This window comes from Trematomus bernacchii, unplaced genomic scaffold (genome assembly GCF_902827165.1).
Source record: "Trematomus bernacchii unplaced genomic scaffold, fTreBer1.1, whole genome shotgun sequence".
In the NCBI taxonomy this organism is placed as follows: domain Eukaryota; kingdom Metazoa; phylum Chordata; class Actinopteri; order Perciformes; family Nototheniidae; genus Trematomus; species Trematomus bernacchii.
This window is the reverse complement of record NW_022988043.1, coordinates 26,220,891-26,236,335: the sequence shown is the minus strand read 5'-3', so window position 1 is coordinate 26,236,335 and position 15,445 is coordinate 26,220,891. Positions and strand designations below refer to the sequence as shown.

The 15,445-nt window shown below is 41.3% G+C and overlaps 2 protein-coding genes across 3 annotated transcripts in view; both read right to left on the bottom strand.

The window, feature by feature from the left end:
• golga1 (golgin A1) overlaps positions 1-3,554 on the bottom strand; it is a 30,916-nt gene extending 27,362 nt beyond the window's left edge. For both annotated transcript variants that reach the window (XM_034118288.1, XM_034118289.1), the window contains exons 1-2: positions 3,380-3,554; positions 2,310-2,611 (exon numbers count right to left, since the gene is read on the bottom strand). In XM_034118288.1, coding sequence (XP_033974179.1) covers positions 2,310-2,438 — 129 coding nt within the window. In that variant the 5' untranslated portion in view covers positions 2,439-2,611; positions 3,380-3,554. The remainder of the gene's footprint in view (positions 1-2,309; positions 2,612-3,379) is intronic.
• Positions 3,555-7,832: 4,278 nt separating this feature from the next.
• LOC117472966 (serine/threonine-protein phosphatase 6 catalytic subunit) lies at positions 7,833-15,002 on the bottom strand. The gene is made up of 7 exons (XM_034118427.1): positions 14,864-15,002; positions 10,937-11,032; positions 10,732-10,797; positions 10,501-10,642; positions 10,310-10,389; positions 9,485-9,694; positions 7,833-8,685 (listed from the first exon to the last, which is right to left on the bottom strand). The coding sequence occupies exons 1-7, from the start codon at positions 14,987-14,989 to the stop codon at positions 8,437-8,439; spliced, it is 969 nt and encodes a 322-aa protein (XP_033974318.1). The 5' UTR covers positions 14,990-15,002; the 3' UTR covers positions 7,833-8,436.
• Positions 15,003-15,445: the final 443 nt, after the last annotated feature.

Sequence of the window (15,445 nt, the reverse complement as noted above, 5' to 3'; positions counted from 1 at the left end):
CCAGCTGCTCTTGCAGTAATAAGTAGTACCTTTCTTACTGTCCCAAATGTGCACAATGTAGTGACTGCTTTTCGTCTTAGTTAGTTGTTATCTGTATTTTACATGTCTGTGTTATGTGTCATAATGTGTAACGTTGCTGCCTTCTTGGCCAGGTCAGCTTTGTAAATGAGATTTTATCTCAATGCTTTTATCTGGTTAAATAAAGGTTAAATAAAAAACATTACAAAAATTCAACAGAGTATAGAACACTGTCCTTAATATCAGTGCTGCTTTTTATGGTAGACATACAAGCATCTACAAATAGTAAGGGTGCTTCGTTCAGCAGTTTCTGTTTATCCACTTTCAAATAAACTCACTGTAATGCAGTTCATGAAGGACCCGTGAGGCCACAAACAGATCTATTCCTTACAGTTATGGACATTAATCAATTAGTTGAGAATAAAGTGATTTCATTCAGCATTCGTTCATTTTTGTTATGGATGCTGCTGTGATCACTGCCATGTTTCACACATGAGCTACTCGTAAAGCAGAGGTCGGCTACAGTTCCTGCAGTTCCTGCAGTTCATAGAAAGTCCCTTCACGTGTTGTGTGTTGTCAGATCAGGTACATGAAGATGTTTGTTTCACCTTTCAAAGCTGTTGGTGTGTCCTTTCAAAGGACACACCAACAGGGGAATGGGGTTTGAAATGGATGGTGGACTCTAAGCCACAACTATGACGAGTCGACAACAGCCAACAATATTGCTGGGATCACTTAAGAGCGATTTGATGAACATAAGAAACACTCAAATTCAAACTAAATCCATCTGAATATGAATATATTCACACATGGGGATGGATTAGTTAAATGCTCTTTGAACATATTCGCTATCAGCTAAATAAAATGAACAGCTTCTATATATCTCTCTCTCTGTCTTTCCTTGCATATCTGGTGCTGAAAGACGCACATTGCATGACAAGGCATCAGTCAATCATCAGCTTCCTTCAACAGTTTGTATTATTCCTATTATTTCCATCCTTATCTTCATTTCTTTCTGCTGGAGACGTACAGCAGTAACAGGTCATTGATATCTATTATGGGGCCTCAACATGGTTATCGTTACTCAGTGTGGATGCTTCCATCACAATGTTTATCGTGAAATCAATACAAATGTGCAACACAAAGATATTATATGGAAAGCTAGATAATAACAGTTAAATACAATAAATCATCCAGCAAAAACAAAGCTGTTTAGTTTCTTCTTGAGTCAGGAACAGGACTTACCATTAAATACTTATTATTAGATTAACACTGAAAAGTTACTGAACTATTTTGTAAGGTGATAAAGTATTTCCTAAAAGTTGTCCACTGTGGGTTGGAACACAAAGGTGTGACGGTGTTAAGCAAACCCAATCTAATAAAGTATCCAAACAGTGGTTGATTATTAGTGATGTGTCGGTCGCGAACGAGTCGATTCTTTTGAACGGCTCTTTGGTACGAACGAGGGGAACCGAGTCGTACTTGGTGAGAGCCGTTCTTGTTATCGTTCAATCGTTGGTCCGCACTCACTGCCTGCCAAAATCCACTCGCCTTTTAAAAAGCTTGATTTTGTTCCCCAAACGTATTCTGTGAAGACCCGCCCCTACTCTGATTGGTAGGTTTCAGCACGAGGAGTGAGGTGGGGTGGGTCTTAACGGAATACGCGAGAGAGAGAAGTCATAACAACTGGTACAGGACAGGTAGACCACGTGTTTTTCGGATGGAAAATGAGCCAAACGCGAAAACGCAGCAGCATTTGGATGCACTTCAACCAAAACCCAGGCAGTGATAAAGCGCACCATTTGTAAAGGCAAAATATCCTTTAAAGCAGGGTCAACAAATAATCTCCATCGCCACTTAAAAACACAGTAGGCCTATCTAATATTAAGAGTTGCATGAATTTCATTCAAGGCAAGGCAACTTTATTTACTTAACACATACAGAGGGTAAATTCAAAGTACATTCACTGACATGAATGACATGGATATGGCGCCACCTTGTGTCATGTTTACAATGCCGATTATTGACATTAGGCAGTGGCAATACAGTCAATCATTATCCTGGTGATTATTTCGCAGATAAACCTAGTAGCCCCGCCCCCTTAAAAAAAAAACGGCTCTTTTGAACGGCTCTTTGAAAGGAACGGAGCCATAAGATCCGGCTCCCTTCACAGAGCCATAATTCCCATCACTATTGATTATGCATCAAAAAGGGAGCAGACCATCTGCAAAACATGAAAACATTTGATTACATTAGAATAATAACTTGTGATGAGTTCTTAAAGTACTTACAAAGTCATCCCCTGAGTCGGCCCCTACTGAGGTGATGGATTCCTTGCTGATGGTGCGCGGTATCCGAACACCACTCCGAGGTGCTGTGGCCGCCTCCTCTGCAATCTTCTTCTTCAACTTGGCAAACATGTCTGTCCTTTGAGTGTCTCTTTTTTGGTGCAATTTGCAGTTTCTGGAGAGTAAGGGACTTCCTGCGACACATGGACGTTTATGGCTCCTTGTTCTGAAGGCTGAAACAGAACTGCGTCCTTATGCAGTACCACTCCAAACAAGTTGTTTCTGGTAATTCCATTCTGTTACAGCTAGGAAAAGAAAAGAGACAGTTATCAAAATTGCAAGATTAACAACATGGGTTTCTTGTAAGAACAGTCACATGTCACATTGTTGTAATGAGTCCAGCAACAAGATCAAGAGCTTTTCCACAACCATTATTATCATTTTATAATAGACGGGCTGTTCGGGCAAAAATAAAGACAGACAAAAGCTGGAACATTTTGGTTGTCAAGTCTTTCTACTTTAAGGACCATTTATTACAAAGAATAATAATAAGGTGATAATTAAGTAGTTAATTGAAGGATGTGTTTTACTGCACTGGAAAACAATCCATGTTTGTCAAATTGGTATGTCAAAAAACTGTCCAATAATTTGATCATAATTTTCAACCTTCTGAATGCTTCCATTCTGCACCAGAGACTCTAAAGGTTTAGGTTAAAATGCTTCTTTAGCGGGTTGAGGAAATGTTATGATGGAGTAAGTATGCAATTCATCAAAAATGATAGCATTAGGAAATAAAACTACATTTAGAGTTTGTAAATAAATGTGTTTCCGTGTCAACGCTACAGTGTATTCTTACTGACTCCAACCAAAGTGATGTCACAAATTGCTGCAAAGTAAAAGCTCTGTCTGTGTGTTTCGTCAGTGTAATCCCATTAAGAAATGTACAATGACACTGTCAGACTATGTTTTGACAGACAGCTAGCCAGCTAGCTCTTCTAGCCATAACAATAAGAGTTAACACCACCACCGGGCGATGCTAGCTGTCGTTAGCTTGCTCGTCGCCTTTCTCTTACCATATTAACTTCAACAACGGATCAGTCCGTAGCGTTTTCAAATGTTCAATGAATGTACGTTCGCTTCTTTGCTGTATACACGTAAAGAAAAGCTATCCTTGTGACAGTCAATATGTACTAGCTGTCTCGACTGACAAGCTAGCTGCCGCTAGTTGGTGAGCTACACGTATTCATCCCAACACAGATGACTGATGACGACACGGCGGGGCCTCTGTTCATTGGCTACAGAGCTGAGAGGAATGTGGGCGCATGCGCCGTCTAGAGGATACGGGAGTATCAGCCAGCACCTTTAGAGATGTACCAAGATGAACATACTACAACATCTCTGTAACCTGCCTTTAAAATGTGACTAAATAAATAAATAATGTATTAGTATATGTCAAAAACAAATATCAAATGCTTGAGAAACGCTTAATTCTGCAGTGGCTTTGACAAATGGAATCAATGCCTCTCCGTGCTCCAAGTAACTGTATTTGCAGAGGTGAAATAAATCATCAGATATTTACTGAAGTGAAAATACCCGTTATAAATAGTGAAAACACTCTATTACAAGTAAACGTCTTGCATAAAAAATCCTACTAAAGTAAAAGTACAGAAGATGTATTTACATCAAACCATACTCAACTACAACATAATAATAACAATAATAATAATAATAATAATAATAATAATAATAATAATAATAATAATAATAATAATAATAATAATAATAATAATAATAATAATAATAATAATAATAATAATAATAATAATAATACATTGGATTTTATAGTGCTTTTCCTAATGCTCAAAGACACTTTAAATAAAATCAGAACAGAAACAGTACAAATAAAACAAAAAGAACATAAACAGTAGGCCTAGTCCTAATCCAAGTTAGCCCTAAACTATATTATTTTATTTCGTAATGGTAATGTTAATGAACCCTCCGGTTTAGCTTCTTTGTGTAAATAACTTGTAGTTCTGATGTTAAAACCGAACTTTTCAGGAATAGTAGCTAGGGAGTGATTTGTAAAATATGCATAAAGTAAAAGTAAATCTGTTTACAGTTCTGTTTCATATGGGTGTTGAGAGTGTTGAGAGATGTATCCATAGGTGGACAAAGGTGGGGTAGATAAGTTTGAGAAACCGGCTCGAGATACACTTTTTGTTATATTCCATGGAATGCTCTTAACATCCCGACAGCAATGAATATCTTAAGTGCTTTGACAAAAAATCCATAAAAAAATGTAATCTGTGGAAGCCAACTGTAAAAAGCACGACCAATCATTTTAGCCGGCCCGGCTAAAATAACTGGATGGCCTACCTGCCTGTCAGCCTTCCATCTGTGCACAAACTTATCTCGTGCCCTCATTGGTCATGTGCGCGTTCGTGTGTGTTGGAGGAGGGGCTCTGTAAGGAAGTGGCAGATTTTTTCCGGCTGTGTATTTTCAAATTCTAGCGCACTCGAGCTGGTTTCTCCAAAATGACCTACCCCACCTTTAATGTTGCTCTCAAAGTGCACCAGATTGATGCTTTTAACTTCAACATTTACGGCCTTGGGATGAGGTGAGTGAGGTAGGGGGGGGGGGAGGTTGTTGATGGCTTTGTAGGTGAGAAGTAATCATTTGAAGTCAATCCGGTGTTTGATGGGGAGCCAGTGGAGGTCATGGAGGATAGGGGAGATGTGGTCGGAGCGTCGGGTGGAGGTGAGCATACGGGCAGCGGAGTTTTGGACATATTGCAGTTTATTGAGGATGTATGCATAGAGGATGCTGTTGCAGGAATCCAGACGGGATGTAATGGAGGCATGGATGAGAGTTCCAGCAGCGGTGGATGAGAGGGGGGGTCTGGTGCGGACAATGTTCTTTAAGTGGAAGAAGGCGGTTTTTGTGACCTGGTTTACGTGAGGGAGGAAAGTGAGGGCGGGGTCGAGGATGATACCAAGGTTACGGACGTGAGTTGAGGGGTTGACGATGGAGCCTTCGATGTTTAGAGGGGAGTCCTGGGTGGAGCGGTTAGTGAGTTTGGGCCAAAAATGATTATTTCAGATTTGTCACAGTTTAGTTTCAGAAAGTTGTTTTGCATCCATGTTTAGATGTTAGTGAGGCAGTTGGTGAGTTGGGAGTGGGTGGTTGCAGAAATAGTTTTTGTAGCGAGGTAGAGTTGGGTGTCGTTAGCGTAACAGTGGAACCGAAGTCGGTGTTTGCGGAGGATCTGTCCAAGTGGGAGGATGTAAATGATGAAAAGCAGGGGACCAAGTACAGAGCCCTGGGGGACGCCGTGAGTGACTGAAGCGGTGGGGGATTTGCAGTTGTTGATGGAAATGAATAGTTTTTTGCCAGAGAGATATGATTTGAGCCAGGAGAGGGCGGTGCCGGTTATGCCAATCAGGGCCGCCCTCCCTACAGGCCAATCACACAGACTGCGTGGGGCCTCACCTTGCTGAGGGGGCCTCATCTTGCGGAGGGTTCTTCATTTTGCGGAGGGAGCCTCATCTGAAGCGCAAATGCGGTGCACCTACAGTCTAAGCGCGCCACAGTTTCACCGCTGCGAGGCTCCACTAGCACCCCGCCCACCCCCCCCACCCCGTTGACGCTCGCAACACAGAGGGCATCATCATATAACTTTGCGTGGGGCCACAAGTTGGCCAGGGGCGGCCCTGTTGCCAATTAAAGACTGAAGGGGGGTGATGAGGATGGAGTGGTTAATGGTGTCAAAAGCAGCGGTTAGGTCAAGAAGGATGAGGATGGAGAGGGAACCAGAGTCAGCAGAGAGGAGATTGTCATTTGTGACCTTCAGTAGAGCAGTTTCAGTACTGTGGCGAGTGCGGAAACCAGATTGAAATTGTTCATGAAGGTTATGGCTGTCCAGGTGAGATTGTAGTTGGGAGGCTACAGTTCACTCCAAAATCTTTGACAGGAATGGGAGGTTGGAGATGGGCAGGTAGTTATTGAAGATGTCAGGGTTTAGTCCGGGTTCTTTTCAGTACAGGGGTGACAGCAGCGAGTTTCAAAGCAGGGGGGGCGAGGCCAGTGCACAGAGAGGAGTTAATGACTGCGGTGATCAGAGGAATGAGTTGGGGGAGACACGATTTGACAAGGGTGGAGGGGATGGGGTCCAGGATGGAGGTTGAAGTTTTCATGCCAATGACTAGGGAAGCTAGGTCAGCAGTAGTGATTTGAGTGAATGATGTAAAAGGGTGATTCGAAGGAGGAGGGAAGGAAGGTTCGAGGTAAGGATGGGTGGTGGAGGAGTTGGAAGCGTTGGCCAGTTGGCTGTGTATTATTTCAATTTCGTCCTGAAGAAACAAGAGGAATTAGTCACATGTGGTGGCGGTGAAGGAGTTGGAGATGGTATCCATAGGTTTGAGGAGTTTGCTTATGTTGAAAAAAGTGTCTTAGGGTTGTTGCTGCCAGATTGCATGACGGAAGAGTAGTGGGAGGAGCGTGCGCTGTTGAGAGCGTCTTTGTACTGTTGTTGGTGTAGTTTGTAGACATCTTTATGTATCGTAAGACCGGTTCTATTTGCAAGTCTTTCGAGTTGGCGGCCTTTAGATTTGAGGCGTCGGAGATGATTAGTGTACCAGGGGGAGGAGTGAGTGAAAGAGACAGATTTGGTTTTTATTGGTGCGAGTTGATTGAGGAGAAGAGAGCATTGTTGTAGGTGTTGACCAGGTCAGCAGGTGAAGCGTACTAGGTGAGGCTGGAGTCAGGGACAGTGTCAGCCAATAGGGAGGAGAGGGAAGAGGGGATTTGAGATTCCGGAAGTTTATGGTGCATAAGGCCCGGACACACCGATAGATGTCGGGCCATCGATGAGCGTCCTGTCGCCCTAGTACTCAGATTGGTGTCCCGCACCGTTGTGTCTTTGCGGCCGTGCCGACACCTTCCGCCGTTCAGCTTAGCGAAACACTATTTGCCAGAATGGGAGTGGAGCAGTACAGTACTTAAGTAAATGTACTTTGTTACTGTCCACAATCTGCCTAGAAGTATTTTAATGTATAGCTGTTCAAGATGGTCATTTTAAAAATATACTGTTAGTAGTTAAACCAATAATAATGCTGCGGCTGCAACTGACAGTTATGTAGGCACATTTTTATTTTTTCTTAACGCTGTGTGATTAAAAGAATAAACACAAATAGCAGGATAGGCACACATATTTGCTATATCTTGCCCCACTGAAAAGGCACTGCACAGATACTGTTAAAAATATTGGCATAGTTCATCCCTGTGCTGCTTGGCTCGAGCTGTAGGTAGCTATTTGTTGTTTCTATATATCACGCAATCTGTCTTCTGGTTGCCTCTTCTGAATGACGAATACACACTACTTTGCGGTGTGTTCCAGTGCGACTTTTTGGCCAAGACGGAGGAGACGTGAGGCAACACAACAGTCGTGTTCCGTCGGGACGTGTTCTTTGGTGTCAGTTTGGTGTGTAGGGGCCTTAACATGAATACAAAAGTAGAAGTACTCCAACGGTGTTCAACTCACCTTTACAATTAATGGATTTCTTTATTTAAAAACAGAATGGTTACACAGAAAACAAATAATTACAAGCACTGATTCCAAATCTTGAAATCACAGAGAATCTTCAAAGGTATCACAGGCCTTACAGAAATCTAACAAATGGATATAGCCATTTGTTTACACATTTACTCCCATGTTTACATGTTTATTTATAATATCACATGATAACACTAAGTGTATAACTCCAATTTGTGCAGTGCTTTATTATCTGACATCCAGTTTTAATACATAAGCATAACAAAATAAATTGAGACATTGCATACAACACTGCACCTGCAATTTCTCAGCAGAGGGAATTTCTATAGATAAGTACAATCTAAATGTATAAATATGAACGTTTTACAAGGGCCATTTTCATCCTTCCTCTAAAACAGCACAGCGACACTGCTGCGCCACCTCACTTAACTGTACTGGGAATAACAACGGGCAGTTGGCACAGTAAAGTGCACTGTAAATACTCTAAATGTACAATACAAAATTCATATGGGTTTATAAGTGCTGATGCCACCGTCTGTGCACTGAACAAATGGCTGCTTGGTTTGGTTTTAATGGGCTTACAGGAAATAGGGTGTAGTTGTTCGGGGTGGGATAACCCTCTCAGAGTCAGGCACTGCTCTGAAGAGCTTCGGTTCTCTTGTGTTAGCGTCTTTAAAGACCATAATTGAGGCGATGTTGCCGCAGCGATAGCAGTAGTTCGGAGCCGACCACACTGTGACCAGCTTCTCATCGAACATGAACTTGTAGCCTTCGTGGACAAGTTGGTGTGCCCTGCAGATCAGCTTCAGGTTGTTGATGTGAACAAACTGCAGTTTTTGAAAGATGGAGAAAGAAAAAAAAGAAAATATGTTAAAAAGAAGAACCTTCTTTTATTGTTATTGTTGGGACCCACAAGATCATTGAGAGGAAAAGTTGAAGGACTTAAATACACAGAAGTAAATACGCAACATCAGGTAACAAATGCTGTGCTCACATCACTGTAATTTTTGAGATTTGTCATATGAAGTGACATTTTATTTGTGAATTAAAATGTAACAACGAAGCACAGGTAAAATGACAGATTTTGCATTAGCTTTCACTACACTGAACTGCCAACACCACCATACCTACTGCCTATTTGCTCACAGAGGATTGAGGGGCCAAGTTCTGTTTGGAGTCAGGAAATATCCTATATTTCACGTACCACAAAGCACTTTGCATTGCTGCTACTTCTATGGGGCTTGCACACTGTGTGTATTAACAGTGTTGCATCATGACAGCAGCGAGGTGGACTCGAGTTGTTGTTGACTTTAAGTCATGCGACTGGAGCCAGTGTTTTACTGACGCCCAACTTGACTTGACTGAAATAAATGACTTAAGACTCGACTTGAAAGTGAATGACTCTTGTCTTGATCTGAGACACGTTGACCTGAACTACTTGTGTATTTTTATTTTATATTTTCAAATTAAATAGTGAATATATAAAAAGTTTATGTTGACATTTGGAGTGGAGCAAATAAAATAAATGCTACAATTGCATAGGTCATATTTATGTACTTGTTTCCGAGCATGTAAGAACTCAAGTGTACGTATTCTTGTAACACAATCAAAGTGAGGCCAACCTACCTCATTTGTGACCTTTGCACCAAAGAGCCAGCCGGCTCCTCTGGGGCTGATGGCCCAGGTGTCCACGTCTTCAGGGTCTGACCACACCAGGTCACAAAAGGCTCCTTTGTGAGGGATCTCCTGGTTCCGCTCAATGGTTCGAATTTGATCCAGAGTTTTTATGTCTGGGGAGAGGCCTCCGTGGACACACAGGATCTGCTCGTCCATCAGCTGAAAACAACCCAAAATTCAGATGTAGGTCATAAATGTATAGATATAATGAATCTAACTGTATTTATTTTACAGAACCAGCTCATTTGTGGAGGCTTTGTTAGTAAGGAAAAGCAGAATGATCTATCACATTACATGTTGTTTAACCCATGGTTAATAAACATACTGTATTCAGTGGTAACATATATCATCTGGAAAACAAGTTTGCTTACTATATGAAAAAAGTGCATATCAAATGTTGTGTCATGGTTTATGTTTGCAAAAAATGTGGCGGTGAAAGAGAAGAATTAACTAAATTAAAGAGGAGATGGACTGAAATCAACTTCTATGCAATTAAAAAAAAACTGTCCAACCCCCAAAACATGTTGTGATAGTGTCCCAGTAAGTTGCCCGTCTTTAACATAGTCCATGTAAATACTAAGATCATAAAAAGTGAACCATCCTGAGCTTCTCTAGCGATACGCCATGGATTTATCTCTCTCCTGAGACATCATTTACCATCAGAAATAAACAAGTTTTAAAGCCATGATGAAATATCATTTATCAGGTCACATATCAATCTTCCTTATTTATTAACAACAACCAAACTCAAAGCCCAGTCATGTCAATACTTACAGCTGCAACTGTTAACATATCAAACACTTTGGTGCAGTAACGCCAGGCATTTGCATTCCCATACTTGGTCTGGCACTCATCTGAAAGACAAACAGAGTGAACATTTATTTCAAACAGAAAGGTATGATTATTGTCCAGGATGTGAGATATGGGACAGTGCAGATTGAAGATGGGCATGAATCCAATCCTACCATAAAAGCCATACACCTGGGTGATCTGTCTGCTCTCATGGTTTCCACGTAGAAGCGTGATGCGGTCGGGCCATTTGGCTTTCAGCACAAGCAGGTAGGTGAACGTCTCCAAACTGTAATAACCTCGGTCAACAAAGTCGCCCTGCAGATGACAGAGGATTACTAACATCTGTTGAATAGAACACATTGAGACAGATTCATTTGAGTTCAAACTTATTTCAATGCACAAACCATAAATATGTAGTTTGTGTCAGGAACCTGGCCGCCCGTTCTGAAGAGTTCACAAAGATCATAAAACTGTAGAACAAAGAGATACATGGTTAGTGCATGCATCACATTTGATGTGTACAAGAGACCAACATCTCGGTAAACCGCAGGATGTGCAGCACCATCAGGGGAGACAAAGGGTTTCCCGCTGAGAACTTCTGGTTCTTACCTGTCCATGTATGTCACCACATACTGTTACAGGAGTGGAGACGGGCTGCACGTTGGACTCCTCCAGCAGAAGGTCACACACGTAATCACATAACCTCTGTATTGATAAAAACATAACACACAGACATTAACCATGAGTCATCATTCAGCACTAGCATGCTTTTCACTGAGACAATTTTAAGGACAAAGCTTTAACTTAAACTAAAATATTCTTCCAAGTGAACAGCGTGTGAAACGGTTTACAGTCTGCGACACCTTGACTCATAAAGTCGTTTTTTTTAGGTTAACAGCTCTTTATGGCAGCGTAACGCTCTGTAGCTGTTCAATGAAAATGAAAATCTGAGATGTAATATTGTCGTTAAATGAACAACTAATAGGGGATGGAAAGATTTATATTTTGTTCACAGATCACAAGAAGAAACTGCCTCAAAAATGGACCGTGGTGAACTTCCACTATCGGGCTAAAACCTACTCAATAAATGTATATTTACACGACAAGCGAACTTCCCAGTGATCAGCACTGGCCTTACATATGAGGGTCAGAACCTTGGATGTGTAATCTTGTTACTTTCTTAGTACAAACCCACTAGTGTCTATAAAATAAGATATGTTGACATTGACTGCTTGGTCAGTGGGCCACAGCATGACTGTGACTTATAGCCAGCCAAAGAATAACAGTGCTGGGCTACAAGTGGTTTCATATTTGTAAACACATTAGGTTATCAGTGTAAGAATATTTCCCTTTTATACATTACACTGCATGTTCAGGGGCCCAAAAGCAACTGGAGATATTAAGAGAAGCGTTATTAAAATAATCATAATTTTGACTTGTTCGTAGTTGACATTCACTCTCATCAGCAGATTGTAACCTTCAAACTCACTTTCCTTTAAGTACACCAGTACACTGTGTAACTTACTAGTTATAACCTTACTAATTATTTTAAATATGGTGCCAAATGTACTAGTATTGTTAGTTTCCTACTATCAAATGCTGTCTCTTGAAAGAAGCTAACACACTTCTTACATCCATTCAAAATCTTGCACAGTAAATTAAAGGTTCAATGCTTAATGTTCCAGTTTACATTACATTATTACATTACATGTAATTTGTTAGACGCTTTTATCCAAAGCGACTTACATACATTCAGTACTGTGGACAATCCCCACAGGAACAATTTGGGGTGAAGTGTCTTGCCCAGGGACACAACGACATGCTGACTGCAGTGGGACTCGAACTTGCTACCCCCTGATTCGAAGTCCAGCACTCTATCCACTGAGCCACAGCCGCCAGTTTACAGATTGAATGAGGTGTTATATCGTTGTAGAAAGTGGATCACATCACTCCTGTTCTGAAGTCTTTATACTGGCTTCCTGTGTGTCAAATAATTGATTTCAAATACTGCTGCTGGTTTATAAAGCTTTGAATGGTTTAGGCCCAAAATATATTTCTGATCTCCTGCTAAATGATGAACCATCCAGAACTCTCAGGTCTTCAGGGACTGGTCAGCTTTCTGTCCCCAGAGTCAGAACTAAACATGGAGAAGTTCAGTTATTATGCTCCAAATATCTGGAACAAACTCCCAGAAACCTTCAGGTCCGCTGCAACTGTTACTACTTTTAATCTAGGCTGAAGACTTTTCTTTTTGCCGATGCTTTTAATTGAACTATTCATATCTTAAACTGCACTGTAACTTTTATTCATGTATTTTTGTATGTTTACCTACAGGGTAACTTGGAGAGGGTCTGAGTCCCCTCCTCTTCTCTCTGTACACAAACTCGCTCGGATCAGTCATTAGCTTGCATGGTTTTTCATACCACTGCTACAATGACGACACCCAATTAATTCTGTCCTTTCCCCGCTCAGAGACCCAGGTCGTCGCACGCATCTCTGCTTGTCTAGCAGACATCTCTCAGTGGATGTCTGCTCACCACCTCAAGCTCAACCTTGACAAGACTGAACTGCTTTTTCTTCCGGGAAAAGATTGTCCCACTCTTGACCTAACAATCAACATCGGCCCCTCTACTGTTTCCCCGACTCGGACTGCAAGGAATCTGAGTGTGACCCTAGATAACAAACTGTCCTTCACTGCAAACATCACTGTAACAACCCGCTGCTGCAGATACACTCTTTACAACATCAGGAGGATACGTCCCCTCCTGACCCAGAAAGCAACGCAGGTTCTGGCCCAGGCTCTCGTCATCTCACGCCTAGACTACTGCAACTCCCTCCTGGCTGGTCTACCTGCATGTGCCATCCGACCTCTGCAGCTCATCCAGAATGCAGCGGCTCGTCTGGTCTTCAACCTTCCTAAATGTTCCCACACCACGCCGCTCCTCCGCTCCCTTCACTGGCTTCCAGTAACTGCTAGAATCCACTTCAAGACAATGATACTTGCGTACCATGCTGCGAATGGTTCCGGCCCTTCCTACATCCAGGACATGGTTAAACTGTACACCCCAGCACGTGCACTCTGCTCTGCATCAGCCAAACGGCTCGCTGCACCAGCACTGCGAGGGGGACCCAAGTTCCCATCAGCAAAAACACGTTGGTTTGCTATCCTGGCTCCAAAATGGTGGAATGAGCTCCCCATTGAAATCAGGACAGTAGAAAGCTTCCACATCTTCCGGAGCAGACTAAAAACTCATCTCTTTCGACTCCACTTCGAGCGATAGAATTACTAACTAAGCACTTATATACTAATAAAGGACTGGCTTATCTAAAGCTAGTTGAGTAGCACTTGAAATGTTTTGGCTCTATGAAACCTGATGTACTTATATGATTCTGTTTCCTTCAAGTTTGTATCTTCTTGGTCGAATGCACTTATTGTAAGTCGCTTTGGATAAAAGCGTCAGCTAAATGCAATGTAATGTCATGTTTATTTTATTATCTTTGCTTTTTAATGAATGTTTTTAAAGGCCATTTCTTAATGCTCTTAATATTTTTCATTTTTGTAAGGGACTTTTAATTGCCTTGTGTTGAAAGGTGCTATATAATAAATACACTTGCCTTGCCTTGTAGAAGGGAAGTATGTTGTTCCTTAAACTTACAGGTTTTCTTTAGTTTTATTCCACTTATTCTGCAGTTGTTATAAAACAAAACATGTACTTTACGCAGTTTTTTGTAAATGGGAGAAGAAAGTCTTATTTTACCTGCCCCTTACTCAAAAACAGATCTGTCAATCACAGCTGCTTACAACGAATACTTAGAGTAACATGAAACCAAAATCACAATCAAAACACCATCAGCAATACAGGTTACCTGACATCTTCATACTGTCTAATTATTCTTTCTTTATACATTTTCTTAAACTTAAAGATGTTCATACAGCCCTTTAACTCATTTGGGAAATAATTCCACAGTTTAACGCTAATACAGGGATACATGTCTGTCTGCTTTAAAGTGCAAACTTACATTTCCTTCTATGTTGCTCATCCTCTCAATTTGTAACTAAATCATTTTGTATATTTTCTGGTAGTATTGTTTTTTGTTTGAAGCACAACTAAAGTAGTCTGTAATTAAATTAAATATGTACATTTGAACAGCCTTGAAGTATATGTGTGTTCTCCTGGGTACCCTGTGTGGACAGTGTTTGCTCTCAGCTAACGATGCTGCTAGTAAACAACCACCATGACAGGCAGCCTCGCTACGTCACTGTGGATATCTTTCATTTTACCCTCAGCAGGGAACGACATGTCATTCATAGTGTTGATAAATGTAATAAGGAGATTCGGACTTGTGTTTCTCTATTGCAGCTAAACTGAACATTTGTTTTGAACTGTTTTCACTTCCTGGCCGAGAGATGGGAGTCAGCAGGCTAACTTACTAGCTAGCTCACGTTAGCTAACAGATAATCACGCTGTTACAACATACCATCAGAAGTCCATCACATGTCTCAACAAAAACACATTTATATAAAGTCACATTTACCTTCAGGTCATTTTCTGGGAGATATTTACACTGTTTGGCAATCTCTGCATATTTATCCAGATCTAGAGGCGCCATGGTGCCGAGCTTGTAGTCATGCGCAACTTCCTGCAACAACTCAGCGAGCATCCTCTACTGCCCCCTGACGTCTGTGTTTGTCACTACCCGATCTGCCGCCCTGCCCTATCTGCAGTGCGCATGTGCGAGATGCACAACTCCGTACGGCAACCCAACTAGGACACTTGACACAGTGGCATTTGGCAAAGCACACAAAGAAAACTCCGAAAACCGAGAGAGATAAGTTATTGTTATTACAACGTGACTTCACTATTATTTAACAACTCTTTTTATTGGGTTCTTTTATTTGGGGTTAAGTACATTGTCAGAATAAGTGAGTAATGGATTTAACTTCTGTTAGACAGCTATATGCTATACATTTTTGCATACATTCACAGTAAATATTTATTCAGTATGATAGCTGTCTAACAGAAGTTAAATCCATTTCTCACTTATTCTGACAATGTACTTAAACCCAAATAAAAGAACCCAATAAAAAGAGTTGTTAAATAATAGTGAAGTCACGTT